This window comes from Borostomias antarcticus, assembly GCF_949987555.1.
Source record: "Borostomias antarcticus genome assembly, chromosome: 6".
Classification (NCBI taxonomy): domain Eukaryota; kingdom Metazoa; phylum Chordata; class Actinopteri; order Stomiiformes; family Stomiidae; genus Borostomias; species Borostomias antarcticus.
In genome coordinates this window covers 11,932,619-11,948,486 of record NC_140239.1, presented here as the reverse complement: position 1 = coordinate 11,948,486, position 15,868 = coordinate 11,932,619, and the positions used below count along the sequence as shown (strand labels likewise).

At 41.6% G+C, this 15,868-nt stretch overlaps 1 protein-coding gene across 1 annotated transcript in view; it reads left to right on the top strand.

Annotated features, from left to right (window-relative positions):
* Positions 1-4,109: 4,109 nt before the first annotated feature.
* Positions 4,110-15,868, top strand: part of mrps27 (mitochondrial ribosomal protein S27) — a gene marked incomplete at its 5' end in the record, with an annotated part of 30,661 nt that continues 18,902 nt past the window's right edge. The window contains 7 exons of the mRNA XM_084439305.1: positions 4,110-4,185; positions 5,888-5,965; positions 6,569-6,639; positions 11,541-11,599; positions 13,507-13,621; positions 13,853-13,931; positions 14,059-14,174. Of these exons, the coding sequence (XP_084295431.1) occupies positions 4,110-4,185; positions 5,888-5,965; positions 6,569-6,639; positions 11,541-11,599; positions 13,507-13,621; positions 13,853-13,931; positions 14,059-14,174 (594 nt within the window). The remainder of the gene's footprint in view (positions 4,186-5,887; positions 5,966-6,568; positions 6,640-11,540; positions 11,600-13,506; positions 13,622-13,852; positions 13,932-14,058; positions 14,175-15,868) is intronic.

Genomic DNA, 15,868 nt, shown 5'->3' with positions numbered 1-15,868 from the left:
CTCTATCGTCAGCCACAGGTCACGTTTGACTATCGTGATGATTATCATTTTAGAATGTACTGAAATGGACAAAATATATACTAGATTAATTAATTAATTAGTTATAGGGCAAATCCACGTGACATTGGGTGAGGTCAACATGATGTAGGCTACAAGCCCTCTCTACCATAGACATTATAAAGAACTAGACTGGCCACGCCCCCTTTAGACTCGTCCGACGAGACCGCCATGTTATGCAGGGCATCATTTGGAACATGTTACTGTTGGGCTTCAGAGCTGCTCGTCATTTTGTTCGGTAAGTGACTAGTGACTCTTATTATATTTTAGTATCAGCCTAAATACAGTTAGACTAGCCCAGGGGTGGCCAACCAGTCAGAGACTAAGAGCCACAAAAATTACTGTGGTACCACCCAGAGCCACACCATATATACCAGCGTTTCTCAACCTTTTTTTCAGTCACCGCACCCTTCATAAGTACTTAAAATCCCAAGGCACCCCAGTCTAAAATAAGAAGAAAAACATTATTGTACATTAAATATACATTTAAAGTTAATTTATTTAAAATTAATACATACAAGATATTTTCTGACATAATATATTTTGGACTGGGCTGGGTTAGGCTGGACTGGGCTGGGTTAGGCTGGGCTGGACTGGGTTAGGCTGGACTGGACTGGACTGGACTGGACTGGGCTGGGCTGGGCTGGGTTGGGCTGGACTGGACCGGACTGGGTTGGGCTGGACTGGGCTCGAGATGAGGCTTTGAAATGTCCCAATGATGTCTGGCATATCAGACAGAATGGCTTACCATTACGTTCTATGAAGAAAAAATTACTCTCCCCACTCGGGTAAAAAATGTCCTGTGTTCGTCTTCATATTTTCTTTTAGCTGCGCATTTCTTTCCAGCCATTCTTTGGTTGTGTACAGTAGCCTAGGCTACGTTAGCTTTTGTCGTAAAAGAGAATGACCCACGCAAAGCAAATTATTTTGTTTACAATAGGTGCGTTTACATGACAAATATTTTTCAATCTGGTTGATTTCAAGCTGATTTCATCTTGAGCGTATACATGGGATACAAAGTAAACTGGTTGGATGTTTACATGCGACGACGAAACAAATGTTTCGAACGCGCACGCAGCCGTGAGTGATTGCGTTACGATGGTTACAAACAGCTGACTACGGAACTGTGGAGCATGCCTTGATTAGTCAAGTCTTGAGCATGCGCAGAATGAACGCAGAACGCAGCATCAATCCGTTTCAAGGTAGTATACATGACGGACCAAACGGTTTCGAAAAGGTTTAAACTACCTCCTTGAAAGCGATTGGGATTTCAATCGGGTTGGGGCATTTCAGTCGGATTGAGGTGTTTATATGACATATTTTCAATCGGTTAGGTCTTCCAAACCTATTTGAAACCGATTCAAACTGTCCATGTAAACGCACCTAATAATTTTGTTACCAAGGTGATTTGCTACCTATATGATTGGTTTGAAGTGGTTCTCACGCGACTTCCTCACTAGCGAAACGAATCATGATTTTATGACAAATCTGCAATAAACTAAAATGGGCGGGAAGAAATGCACAGCGAAACTAGAGAGAGAGAAACGTTCTTATGGAATGAATGAATTTATTTTTTAATGAAAGGATGGAAGAGCCGCAAGCCAACTTTTTTGGGGAATGGATGGAGGAGCCGCACATTGACGGGCAAAGAGCCGCATGCGGCTCGCGAGCCGCGGGTTGGCCACCCCTGGACTAGCCTTTTAAGGTTTTATGAATACTCAGGCATTTGCGGGAAGAGAATGGTAGCCTAATATGGGTATTGTAATGGTAATTATTTACTTATCTCACAATTAAATTGCATAGCTAACTGGTTAGGATAACAGACTAGTATAGCTGCCCTAAGCTAACATTACACGGATAACGTAATTTATTCCACTCACATCGACTATTAACACAGTTTTATATAATGTAGTATCTTGTTTTATGCAGGTATATAGAGAAAGTCCCTCATATAGCTAATTGTCAAACTTGTATTTTGCGGCTTAACAGAATTTGTTCATATTTAGGTAAAATGTCCAGTTGGACTCAAGGATTAATGGTGCGTTCGTTTATAACTGGGAGGTGGCAAATTGCGACTTGCTACTAGGAATTATTAAATAAAACACCGCATGAACTCGCACTTCCTCGTCGCAAATTCGGATATGTTTCTCAGCCCCCAGTTGCTCGAATGCACTAGATATAACTAGGTAACTGTGATATAATGGTATATAGCTCGAATGTACACAGGTCGGAGGTAGGTATTTTGCCACTTGCGACTTGCCACCTCCGACCACACCATAACTGATTACATTGTGGGGGTAAAAGGTCAAGGGTCACTGACATCACAAAAGGTGTTTTTAGCCTGCTGAACATGATATCTCAAGAATGGCTTGACAGAATTTGTACATATTTGGCCAAAATGTCAAGTTGGATTTAATTAGATTATTTGGATTAGATTTTGGTATTCAAATGTCAAAGGTCAAGGTCAAACAAAAGGCACTTTTGAACGCTAACACTAGCTAGCTAACAAAAATGCTAACAATAAAGCTAGCGCTAGCAGCTAATGCTAGCAGCTAATGCTAGCTAATGCTAATTCTAACACATTAGCGTTAGCGTTAGCGTTAGCATTAGCATTAGCTTTAGCATTAGCTAGCGTTAGCATTAGCATTAGCATTAGCATTAGCATTAGCGTTAGCTATTCTAGCTGTAATGCTAGCTAGCATTAGAGTTAGCTAGCATTACAGCTAGAATACCAGCAAGCTAGCGTACACAAGCACCATCCACATCAACACAGGGGCCCTCAAGACCAACTGAATGTTAACTGCAACTTGCATTGTTGGGCGGAGGCATTTAGCCGCTACGTGGTTTTTCTAGTTGATACTGATGCTAGTGAGAATCAGGGTTCCCATGGTCATCAAGACGTTATGGAAAAATCATGGAAAAGTTGTAATTTTTATTGGTAAAAATGAGTGGGAACCCTGGAGAATACACCAGATACAGAGTAGACCTTAAAGAACAATGCTCGTTTTTGACAACCTGGACCTTATTTCCGACATATTATAAGACGTTTGACTCACCGAGATCACTTTGGTGTAGTTCGGAGGCATGTAGAAGAAATTTAAAATCCAGCGCAGTATATCCATGTAATGGCGGTGTTGGGGGCACCAGGAATGCAGTTTCTAAAAATCTATTTTCTGCCGCGAAACAGTTGTTTTCATCAATCTGTCTTTATGAATCGCTAGTTGTGCTTACATAGAACGTAGGCCTGTTGTGGTTGTTCACATGCCTCTGTAATATGATCTGTAATATGATCTTTAGAAACGTCTTTCGAAACGAAATAGCTTCCCCACTTGCTCCAGCACGCATGTGCACAGCGCGCAATTGTTGCTCCAACACGCTGTGTGCATGCGTGCTGGAGCAAGTGAGGAAGCTATTTCGTGTCTAAAGATCATATTACAGAGGCATGTGAAAAACCACAACAGGCCTACGTGAAAAGGGCGTCTAACAACGCCCCGTAGCTGTGGTAAAATCTCCTGTAACCCACTGCCTCTCGTGGTCAATTGCTTTTCTACAACGGTTACTACATATATATAATTTTGTCACAATATAAATATACAAGCATTCCAGCTAATCCCAGTGATAGGAAATGCCACTTATGCACAATTACAGGGACTTTCTACCAGATGATCTAACATCTACCATTTAAAATATACACAGTGAATCTGTGGGATCATTGACGTCACATAGTGGGATGCCCTGCACAAGATGGCTGCCACGTCGGACGTAAATCCATTGGAATTCTACAGCACAACGGCCAGTCTATGCTCTCTACTCTCTACCCAAGCCACACTAGGTCGTACCACTACAGACCGCGGTGGGTTCTTTTTCAGTGCATTCATTACACTGTTGAAAAAGAAGTGTATGGTTTCTACCATATCTTCCATACGATACAACGGCTCCTCATTACACTAAAGATCACAATGATCCGCGGTCACGTTATTTCCCCAATCAGCGAATACCCAGTCTTGCTTTATCCCCCCTCCCCAACGGGATGTCAGAATGGTTTCCCCAAGATGGCGGCCTCCGTACTGCAGCGTTGTCTTGGAACTGTCAAAGTTATCCATAAATATGGATGTTTGAGTTATACAGGTACACTTGAACATGCTACGTTGATGGAAAAAATATCGTCATTTGAGACATGGGTGATGATTTGATGTATTTGATCTAGACTATCTGTCTGAATTGGCAGTCGTGTCAATAGGCAAGCTGGCTAATTTATGCTGTACCAGGTGGCTAGTATAGTATCATCAAAATTAGCAACCCAGTTTAAAACCGACACAACGCCGTTAGATTTGAAAACCGGAATTGTTTAGAGGAAATTTTGACCTACAAAGTAAGCTACATTGTTGTCACCAAACGCTGTGTGGTTTTATACATTGATTTACGGTTTTTGTGACGTTGTCGCGTGAGAGTGCGAAGGAGTAGTAAAGGGAAAATGCATGTTTAGCCCTGTTTTAAGGTTACTTATGATCATATACAATGGTTCAGATCAAAACGTTGACAAAGCTAGCATTTTCGAGAAAGTTGATAATTGCTCTACCACCGTTTTGGTCATACAATGGATGTGGATGGGCATCTTGAAAAATCATTCAAAAACATGTTAAACTCTCGATTTCAAAGACAAGAAGCTCACCGAGGGGGTAATTGGTGTCTGTTGGTGTTCTGACATCAAATTCGCCGCAAAGTATGAATCCTGTAGGGTTTTATTTAAGCAATAAACCACGAGAGGCCGTGTGTTATAGTGATTTTATAACAGCTAGGGGGCGTTAGGCACGACGCGAAGCGGTACTACAGGTATTAGTGTAAAATAAACACACAGCAATGTAAAACATTAACATTTATTCAAAACGAAGCATCATTCCCTCAATTCCGCCGAGCAAAATAGTTCCCCTAACAAAAGGGTTGCCAAGCAACAACTACAATACATTGGATCAAATGGGAGGCACAGGAATGATATGCGGTCCCAGGTGTGTGTTACAAAGTATTTTAACACGGCTTCCAGCCAATCAGAATCAAGAACCAGAACTAACCGTTGTATAATACATTGCTTGGCAACCCTTTTGTTAGGGGAACTATTTTGCTCAGCGGAATTGAGGGAATGATGCTTCGTTTTGAATAAATGTTAATGGTTAATATTGCTGTGTGTTTATTTTACACTAATACCTGTAGTAACCGCTTCGCGTCGTGCCTAACAATGCCCCCTAGCTGTTATAAAATCACTATAACACACGGCCTCTCGTGGGTTATTGCTTAATTATACAACGGTTAGTTCTGGTTCTTGATTCTGATTGGCTGGAAGCCGTGTTAAAATACTTTAACACACCTGGGACCGCATATCATTCCATTTTCAGTATTAATGTGCCTCCCATTTGATCCAATGCATTGTAGTTGTTGTTGTTTCTTGTCTTTGAAATCAAGAGTCTAACATGTTTTTGAATGATTTTTCAAGATGCCCATCCACATCCATTGTATGACCAAAACGGTGTTGGAGCAATTATCAACTTTCTCGAAAATGCTAGCTTTGTCAACATTTTGATCTGAACCATTGTATAATGATCATAAGTAACCTTAAAACAGGGCTAAACATGCATTTTCCCTTTACTTCTCCTTTAACATAGCCCCTTCCACTAGTGCTAGTTGACTAGCTACTGAACGGTAGCTGCATGACCCCTGATTGCTAGTTGACGTTAGCTGAATTCCTTTATGAACGATGCTAAGCTGTCCTTTTTTTCCAGCCTACCCGCATCAATTTCCATCGGTTGAGTGATTGTCCATGTCGAATCTTTTTCAGCGAGAAGATGGTTACTATCAGCAGCGTACACAGACACCACGTTATGGGAGCAGAGAGAGAAAGACCCCCAAAATCTTGGTAAGATCCACAACATGCAAGATAGAATTCGATATCTATTTAGAACCAGCACGTAACGTTAGCCATGTCCTGACGAGTGGCAGTGTCTGACGACCACAACTCAGCTGTTACTACACCTATGATGAATGAAGGATTCTTTAGTGGGCTGTGGTGGATGGACTTTTATTACCTTGTCTTTGACCGCCTTCGAACGAGTTTGTTCTGTTGTCAAGGTGCTGCTGCTGTGTGTGTGCGTGCATGCTCGTTGTACTGCTCAATGACACAAGTGTGTGTCTAGAAGATGATCACTAGGGGGTGCTTTTGCATTGACATTGCAGGGATGCTGTACGTCACACTGTTGCTTTGCATCATGGTACCTGGATTTATAGTTTTACATAAGTCTTACTATCAGCTAAAACATATGATGACTCTGTCCACCCACATCCATTGTATGACCTAAACGGTGGTAGAGCAATTATCAACTTTCTCAAAAGTGCTAGTATTTTGTCAACGTTTTGATCTGAACCATTGTATATAATCATAAGTAACCTTAAAACAGGGCTAAACATGATTTTTCCCTTAACTACTCCTTTAATCTCAGGTCTGTCTTGTGCCTTCCTACAGCTCTGCTGGCTAACTTCATGGACAGGCTGTATGACAGAAACTTTCCCGTCAGCTCCCTGACCATGTCACGGGTAAGGGAGAAAAATCTGAAAGTTAATTAGAAAGTGAATAAGTGATAAGAAAACAGCTCATATAGTCACCTATGATCTACAGTACCTACAGAGCATGTCAGTGAGGTTCCACCACATTAGCGTTGCATGTTAATTTCCCATAGGTTTTTAATAAAAGAAATCCTTATATTTCAAGAACTGTCATGAACCCAGCTAATAATTCATCGGATGAATCGTGACCAGGAGTCCTTATGATAGAAGCCAAAAGTCCATATGATATCAACTTTGTTTTAAGAAAATCATGTTTTATTTGCGGTAGCATTGAGAAATACTACACTACCGACAACCCTCAAGCGGTGTTGTTACCATGGAAATGTATCATACCTGCAAACTTGTCGCCTTTCGGCTACAATCGCCGTTTTGTTTTTTTTGTCAATTGGGTCATTCATATGAATCGTGCAGATCCGGGGAGTTTTCCAAAAGGAGGGTTGGGGTGAGGGGAGAGTGACTGCGTTTGATGTTCAGGCTAGAATAAACCTTATTGGATAATACTAACTGGTTAGCTTGGCATAGATATAAGTACAAACTTGGATGCTACAAGCTAAATGTTATAGAGTGGTGGGTCAATTCAGAACGTGAAATAGTGACTAACCACAGCAGACAAGGGTATAAATACAGATCCTGTTGTCTTAACGTTGCTTGATCTCCAGTTGAATAACGTAAACGTCATGTCAACAGCGTCCAACATCCATTCCAATTGCGCAAGTTTTCTCCCAGGATCTCCTCATACAACGTTTTTTCATACAGCCCAAATATCTCCAAAGCTGCTGCTGCTAATCACTTGTTAACGAAATCTCTGATCAGCTGTAGTTTGGATATTTTTGCGGTTTAAAATTAGGATAGAGGACACTACTAGTTGCCCCTCAAGCAGAAACGAAACTTATGTCCGGTAGCTTTCTTTCAAGGAATTCCAAAATAAAAGTCACGGAAAACAATTACACAACAAAAAACACTTTTTTTTTTTTTTTACTCACTTGGCATTGGTCCGAATGGTATACTGTATACTGAAGTATGAAGTCTACTGAATCTGATATATACAGAATAATATTTGGAGGGCCTTTTCATCAGTTAATAAGTGATAATAATGGGCAACCTTAATCTAAAAATATGCAAGCAAAGACAGTGTCATCATATCGATACAATAATATGGGTAAGACCATTCTAAGAGGAGAAGTCGTTTTTTGTGTGTGTTATTTTATAAATCGGTATCGGTATTGGCCGATCCTGAGGAAAATAATCGGTGATCGGTATTGGCCCCAAATAATCAGATCGGAGCATCCATAAGAGCCATCATGTCTCCCTGTCTCATTCTTTCCTGCATTTCAGGCAATGGAGGTTGGTTGTCTTTTTTGAGAGGCAACAGGGAGAATAATGTGTAAAAAAGTAATTGTTTGGTTGCTTAAGTAAATAACTAACTTTTTATGAGATATCTGTTCTCTCTTTTTATCGAAAAAGAAACATTGAAATTCTGATTAAAATGTTTCAACTGTGAATCTGGATATCTACATAATTGTATTGGGGGTTGTAATTGGGATGGATATACTATGCGCCTCGCAAGAGCCATGTATCTACTCGCACATAGAAATGTTAGTTTCAAAACACTCCAAAAAGCGTCATTTGCATATTAAAATCACAAAAAATTTAGGAGGATGCCCCCGGACCCCCCTACCATAACTTGGTTTCGCCTTTTTCACTCTCAGGAGTTTGCATGTCTGATGTATACACTGTCGACGGTTGGGCGCAGGCTACTGAGTGACTGACATTTTCATCCTTGATCTAAGAACGTTATCTATCCATCTTCATCCGCTTATCCGGGGTCGGGTCGCGGAAGCAGCAGTTCCAGCAGGGGGCCCCAGACATCCCTTTCCCTAGCAGCATTAACCTAGCCTGGTACGAGTATGCACTAGCGGAGTTTCTCGCTGGAAAATACGTTTTTGCCGTTCTTCCGACTGGATTTGGCAAAAGTTTGCTGAACGCTGATTGGCTGAAGGTGTTTGTCTGTCAAGGAAAGTACCCCCGCCCACTAGGGCTAGGTATCATTTAAAAAATTACGATACCAGTACCAATACCAGTACCCTTAAAGTGATACCGATACCAATAGAATACTTCAATCGATACTTTGAATTTCTTTTTTGCATTTTTTTCTATTCCATAACCATCATGTGAATGGAAGCATTCAGTTGTGTAAAATGCCATCAATCCTCCCACATTCAAATAATTTTTACAAGAATATATTTTGAAAGTGTTTAAAAGAGTATCAAACTGCATTTATTACAATATAACTACTGACAGTGACTAGACATTTTTTAGTCATCTGTGACCTTGCAGTTAATGTGAACGGTGTGTCAAGGCTGCTGCTGGGGGTGGCAACATCAGCAGTAGCAGTTGTGGTGGTAGTAGGCCTAGGGGGGTCTTAACATTAAGCATAACATTAGTTAATAACGTTAGCCTTAACACATTTTGCTGCTACAGAAGCTAAAACTACCACTAAGTAACCAATGCACTAAGCAATGCATTACAGTAGGGTTGCTAATGCTAGCTAGCTAGCTAGGTAATGGGGGAAATCCGCGTTTTTATGCATTTATGTTTACCATACGCCATAGGCTTGTAGTATAACCATACCTTTGAGCATTTTGGTGGCATTACCTCAGCGTGCAAAACTGTGTCAACAACTCGCAGTTGCAGTAAATTTCACCAGACGGATTGTAGCTGTCTGCCATAATGGGCCAATCACGTGTCGCATTAAATTGAACGCTTGCGGTGATTGGACCATATTACAACGTCTTTTTTTCCTAGATCTCAATACAAAAAGTATCGAATGAAGTACTGGTTTGACTGAAGACCTTTCGATGCTACTTGGTGTCAGTTTGTTTCGATCCAGTACTACAAGGTATCGAGTACCGATACCCAGCCCTACCGCCACGTAATCACTCTCTATAGGGCGAAGGCCAGACCAGGGCCGCGTTTCCCAGATTCGCCAAACTTCTCCGCGCTACGACGCTTCTCAAGGTATACCTTGGCGAAGGGACAGTTTTGTTTCCCAGACTATCCCTTAGTGGGCGCCTGAAGATGCATCGTTAGGTCCATCCCAAGATACATCGTTAGAGGAGCTGTCCCTGGGCGCGGTGCTGAAAAAAGAATGAATCGATGCCGCACACATTGATGGCCATTCGTAAAGTCACAGAAATGACGTGCCAATATAATACGTGCTGTCTTAATTATTTTATTTCAGTCTAAATATTACCAAAAAGGAAGCTATGCCTCCGAAAGCTCATCTGCTAATGTATTTAAGAGTCAAAGCGAGACCTCGTGATAGTCCCAATTCATACATGAAATTACATTACATCAAATAAAATATCCAAGAAAGAGCATGGATCGGATCGGGACATATAAGCCCCGTCGAGGATGTCTTGAAAGGCATCGCTAGTTGTGCTTACATAGAGAGCATAGGCCTGTTGTGGTTTTCACATGCCATGATCTTTAGAAACGTCTTTCGAAACGAAATAGCTTCCTCACTTGCTCCAGCACTAATGCGCACAGCGCGCAATCGTTGCTCCAGCACGCTGTGCGCATGCGTGCTGGAGCAAGTGAGGAAGCTATTTCGTATCTAAAGACGTTTCTAAAGATCATATTACAGAGGCATGTGAAATACCACAACAGGCCTATGCTCTCTATGTAAGCACAACTAGCGATTCATCAAGACAGATTGATGAAAACAACCGTTTCGCGGCAGAAAATAGATTTTTAGAAACTGCATTCTAAGTGCCCCGACCACCGCCATTACATGGATATACTGGCTCGCGCTGGATTTTAAATTTCTTCTACATGCCTCCGAACTACACCAAAGTGATCTCGGTGAGTCAAACGTCTTATAATATGTCGTATATAAGGTCCAGGTTGTCAAAAACGAGCATTGTCCTTTAACAAGTGCTAATGTTAGCTGCTTAACCTATACAACTCTGGCAACTCACGTAATAGCTTATCATTAGGTATGTGAATGTACCTGCATCACAAATTCATATTATTCTAATTAGTAATGCCATATCAATGTGATCCACCGCTACCTCGCTGACGCCTTCTCGGGGAATGGGTAGAACCGGTGGCAACGACGGTCATCTGAGCGGTGAACGCAGTCAGGAATGAAGCATGGCACCATGTTTATGACGGCTAACGCATTAGCTAGCAAACGTGACACGCAATATTTAACACAATATACACACACAACACAAACTAAAACACGAATATTAACACTTAACAATGACAAAGATAACATTTATGAAGAAGCAAGTTGGAATTCTGAAGAAAGTTTGAAACTGTTTGAGCGAGAGATGATATCATTCGCAATGGTTTTTGGGATGCGTAGTTTTATTCACTCTTACAATAGGCTAATTATGTACACAGTCTTGTACCAGAACCTTTTTTTTTCGTTCCCCCCCAGAAAATTTGCTCCAATATACATGTTTAAAAGGTCACGATTCGTCTGAGGAATAATTAGCTGGGTTCATGACTCAATTCTTGAAATATAAGGATTTTTTTTCTAGTCTGGGAATTAACAATGCGATGCTAATGTGGTGGAGCCCCCCCCCCCCCCCCCAAACAAACAGGGGGGGGGCACTGACAGTCTATTGCATTCTAATAACCAGTGTATAAGCAAGTCTATTGCATTCTAAACCAGTGTATAAGCAAGTCTATTGCATTCTAATAACCAGTGTATAAGCAAGTCTATTGCATTCTTATAACCAGTGTATAAGCAGGTCTATTACATTGTAATAACCAGTGTATAAGCAGGTCTATTACATTGTAATAACCAGTGTATAAGCAGGTCAAATCTTAGTCATTATTTTCATCTTTTTTTTCTTCAGTTCGTTGACAACATATCATCAAGAGAAGAGGTGGACCAAGCTGAGTATTATCTTTACAAGTAAGCACAGAATGCTCTCCACTGTGCCGGGCTTCACACAGCTCTGGCTCTGGGTAGCTTCTGTTCCACAGGACCTGCTGCTGTGTTTGTGATGTTTATAACACAGGACCTGCTGCTGTGTTTGTGATGTTTATAACACAGGACCTGCTGCTGTGTTTGTGATGTTTATAACACAGGACCTGCTGTGTTTGTGATGTTTATAACACAGGACCTGCTGCTGTGTTTGTGATGTTTATAACCGTAGCCTTTTAACCATCCTGATCTCACCAGTCACCAAACAGGATTTAAATGTGCTAGATTAGGACGGTTTCACCAGGCCACATGTTGAGTCACGTGTAGTTTGTCTTTGTTCTGGACTGTGTACGGTAACAGCCCCCACCCCCTCCTCAGGAATCTCCCCGCTGTTCTATGATTAGACCGTATTAAAGATTTAGCATGTTCCTTCCTGAACATTCATTTCTTTATGCTGTTTGGGCTTTTGAGATTAACTTGTATCGAGTGTGAGTGAAAACAGTCTGGTTTAGAAAGCCTTTGCAGCAGGGTGTATGACATACAGTACATGCTGGCTCTACTGTGATTCTAGAACCCTGTCCTGATCATAACATGGAAAATGTTCTGTTATCAATAACCAACTATCGAACATGCTTGAGGCCTGGTAGCTCCAGTGTAAAGTGTTATTAATAAAGTTGACTTGTCATTATAGAGGAGAAAACTGATTTAGAAAGGGTAGTTGCTTAAGGTTCGCTTATGGTGGCTGAGGCAACTGTCGTACCTGTGAGACAAATATGACCTCTGTATTTGGATGTCAGTCACAGAGGTGTCTGAGTTTCCTAAGGTCACGGACGCTGCATAGATTGTTGTGTCATCTGATTGGTTGGCTGGCTGTATGGACGCTTCTGACATGTCCACTGCAGCAAACTAGGCCACTACATCATTACCATAGAGATGACATGCATTGTCAGTCGTTCCATGAATGCAGAAAGAGTCTGGTTGGCGTCATGTTTGTCCAAGATGTGTCGCACAGCAATTGGCTCAGCGACATGAATTAACCTTCAGAAACTGGCCTTTGTAAATCAATGTTCTGCTGTATAATAATGAGAAGTGTCCTTATAGCTACCACGCATCCGGCATGTTTGATAATTTGTTATTTAATGTGGGATCCTCCAAGGTTCTACAGAAGTGACTTGGTTATTTAAGATTGGTTATACAACGGTTAGTTCTGGTTCTTCATTCTAATTGGCTGGAAGCCGTGTTAAAATACTTTGTAACACACACCTGGGACTGCATATCATTCCATTTTCAGTATTAATGTGCCTCCCATTTGATCCAATGCATTGTAGTTGTTGTTGTTGCTTGGCAACCCATTTGTTAGGGGAACTATTTTGCTCCACGGAATTGAGGGAATGATGCTTCGTTTTGAATAAATGTTAATATTTTACATTGCTGTGTGTCTATTTTACACTAATAGCTGTAGTAACCGTTGTATAAAATCAATAAACCACTCCGCTTCGCGTCGTGCCTAACAACGCCCCCTAGCTGTTATAAAATCACACGGCCTCTCGTGGTTTATTGCTTAATTCTAAGGTTCTACTGAAGATACTTGGGTTTTCTAAGGTGGGTTCTAAGGATCTACAGAAGTGACTTGGTTATACAGTATAAGATTGGTTCTAAGGTTCTACAGAAGAGACTTGGTTATTTCAGGTGGGCTATAAGGTTCTACAGAAGATACATGGTTATCTAAGGTGGGTTATCAGGTTCTACAGAAGATACTTGGCTATTTAAGGTGGGTTCTAAGGTTCTAGAGAAGATACTTTGTTATCTAAGGTGGGTTCTAAGGCTCTACAGAAGAGACTTGGTTAATTCAGGTGGGTTCTAAGGTGAGTGTTTTCCCCCCTCCTGTCCTGAAGGTTCCGCCACAGCCCAAACTGCTGGTACCTCAGAGACTGGACTGTCCACAGCTGGGTCCGGCAGTGCCTCAAATACGGAGCCAAGGACAAAGCGCTGCACATGCTCAAGAACAAGGTACTGGTTCTGCTGGGGGCTGTCTGGTTCTGCGCATGCTTCACACACTTCCTTCTCTGAATCAATTCGTTCACATTTACATTTTAGTAATTTAGCAGATGCTTTTAACAGATGCTTTCAACCGAAGCGACTCACTGTGAGTGAAGTACATCTGTCAGTTCCTCCATTCTGCCATACAGTATATAATTATGGAACATAACCTCCATCTCTGTCTCTTTTGTGTTCGTTCAGGTTCAATATGGGATATTCCCAGATGAGTTCACCTTCAACCTGCTTATAGATTCCTTCATTAAAGATGAGGACTTAAAAGGTGAGGCTTTCATCTGAGGAGAAATGATAATCTCCTGGAGAAGTCATTAATTGTCCTGCTAATCCTGACTACACACTGTGTAAACATAAGTAGCCCTAATGGTGTTTGTATCTGGTGTGTTGGCTAGGAGCCTGTTCAGTTGTGGAAGAGGTGATGCTGCAGGAATCTTTGGAGCTTCCATCTACCCAGCTCCTGTCCCTGTATGCTCTCAGCCACTACCTGGCCACCAAACCTACGCTTGAAGTAAGTGGAGTCGGGTGTCACTCAGGCGTCGACGTGTTTGGAGGAGTCTGAGAACAGTCCGTCTGGCAGGGAACAGTCAGATAGTCTGGATCAGGGAGGAACACCATGGAAGCAGGAGATGTTGTAGATATATCTGCAGCCATGGTGTTGAACCTGGTTTTGTTGGGTAAAGATTTTTTCTTTGCTGATTCTTGTAGCTTGACCTCTTCAGAATACAGGAGGGTGCTCAGTGATATCCCTTGAACATTTTAAAGGTATTGTTGTATATTTCTGATGCATCTTCTTCTTGTGAAACAGAACAGAAGGAGGCCAAAATCGTTGAATCATCAATTTATTGAGCATGCCTAACAGGGTCGAATCTTCGGCAATACTAAGGTTCTTTCACGAGGTGGCCAGCTTATATGTCCTGGCTTCAGGCCAAATATCACATGACAAACAAATTTGCATACAAGGGATAAAAACATGATCACAAACAGTCAACTGATGTTCTGACTGGTCAAGGTGTCAACTGGTCTTTGCATCAGCTGAGCTCTTGCCCCCCTTCCTCAGACAATGGGGCTGCTTGGTCCTTCCTGGGATCATGTTACAACTGTAGGCTAACTGACTTCTTCTTCAGAGGTGTTATCTTTATTGACTCAAGGACAAAGGAATGTATACTTTAGGACAGGACATATGTTGTCACTAACCTGTTAAACTACTCATAATAACACAGTTCTACCTAAAGTGAAGTTTATTCATTATTCTTAATAAATTGATTACTACATGAGAGTAATACAAATGTATTGATGTAATACAGTATAAAAATACACTACATATCCCCCCTTCGAGGCGTCCTAACGCCTCGACACAAAACAACATTAAACATAACAAACAATCCCCAAAACACATACAAATAACCAAATCATCACACAGCAGCAAAGCAAATCGGGGGCCAGAGGTTACTAGCACATAGCCCCATCGAAAGAGAACAGCCCTCAGCGCTGTCTCATATCCTCTTCCCATGCTGGAGCAATCTTCGGACATCAATGCCCCCAGGTGACTTCTTTGACACACAGAGAACAATGTCCATAGCAAGGTGGTAAGCTCACCCCGTCAGAAACAGGGAGAACACTCCAGGAATGTCCAAGAATGACCCTCAAGTCATTCGTGACTCCACACAGTTCATAGCTTCATGCTGGTGAGGGGCAACCACTCCTTGGTAGCCCACACAATGCACTCCAGGATAGTCTGAAAACATCAACACAAAACTACACAGAAACAGAACATCCTATAGAAATAGACTAAACCTAAATTACTACAAAACAGAACAATCTAACCAAGGAGACGTGTACACACACCCGAATCAGTAACACAGGTGAAATGTAGGCGACATCCTCAAGCTTGATCGAACAGAAAATCCTTAAACAGAAATGACATAATGCTAAACATTAAGTAACCTCATGTTCCAACATATATCAGAAAGAGATAGAAAAGACAAACAATAGGTTAACAGACAAACAACAGGTTTCAGGCAGTCCCCAGGAAGGCACGATCCAGGCTCCTCAAAGACCTGCCGCCCAGGGTCCATAGCACCTGAAAAATAACACTCAACACAGACTGGGGTCAATAGCAGAGGGGAAGGCCTAAAGCCAACTCCTCACAAAAACATCATAATGTGAATGAAATTCATACAGTAGAATGCATAAACGAACAGC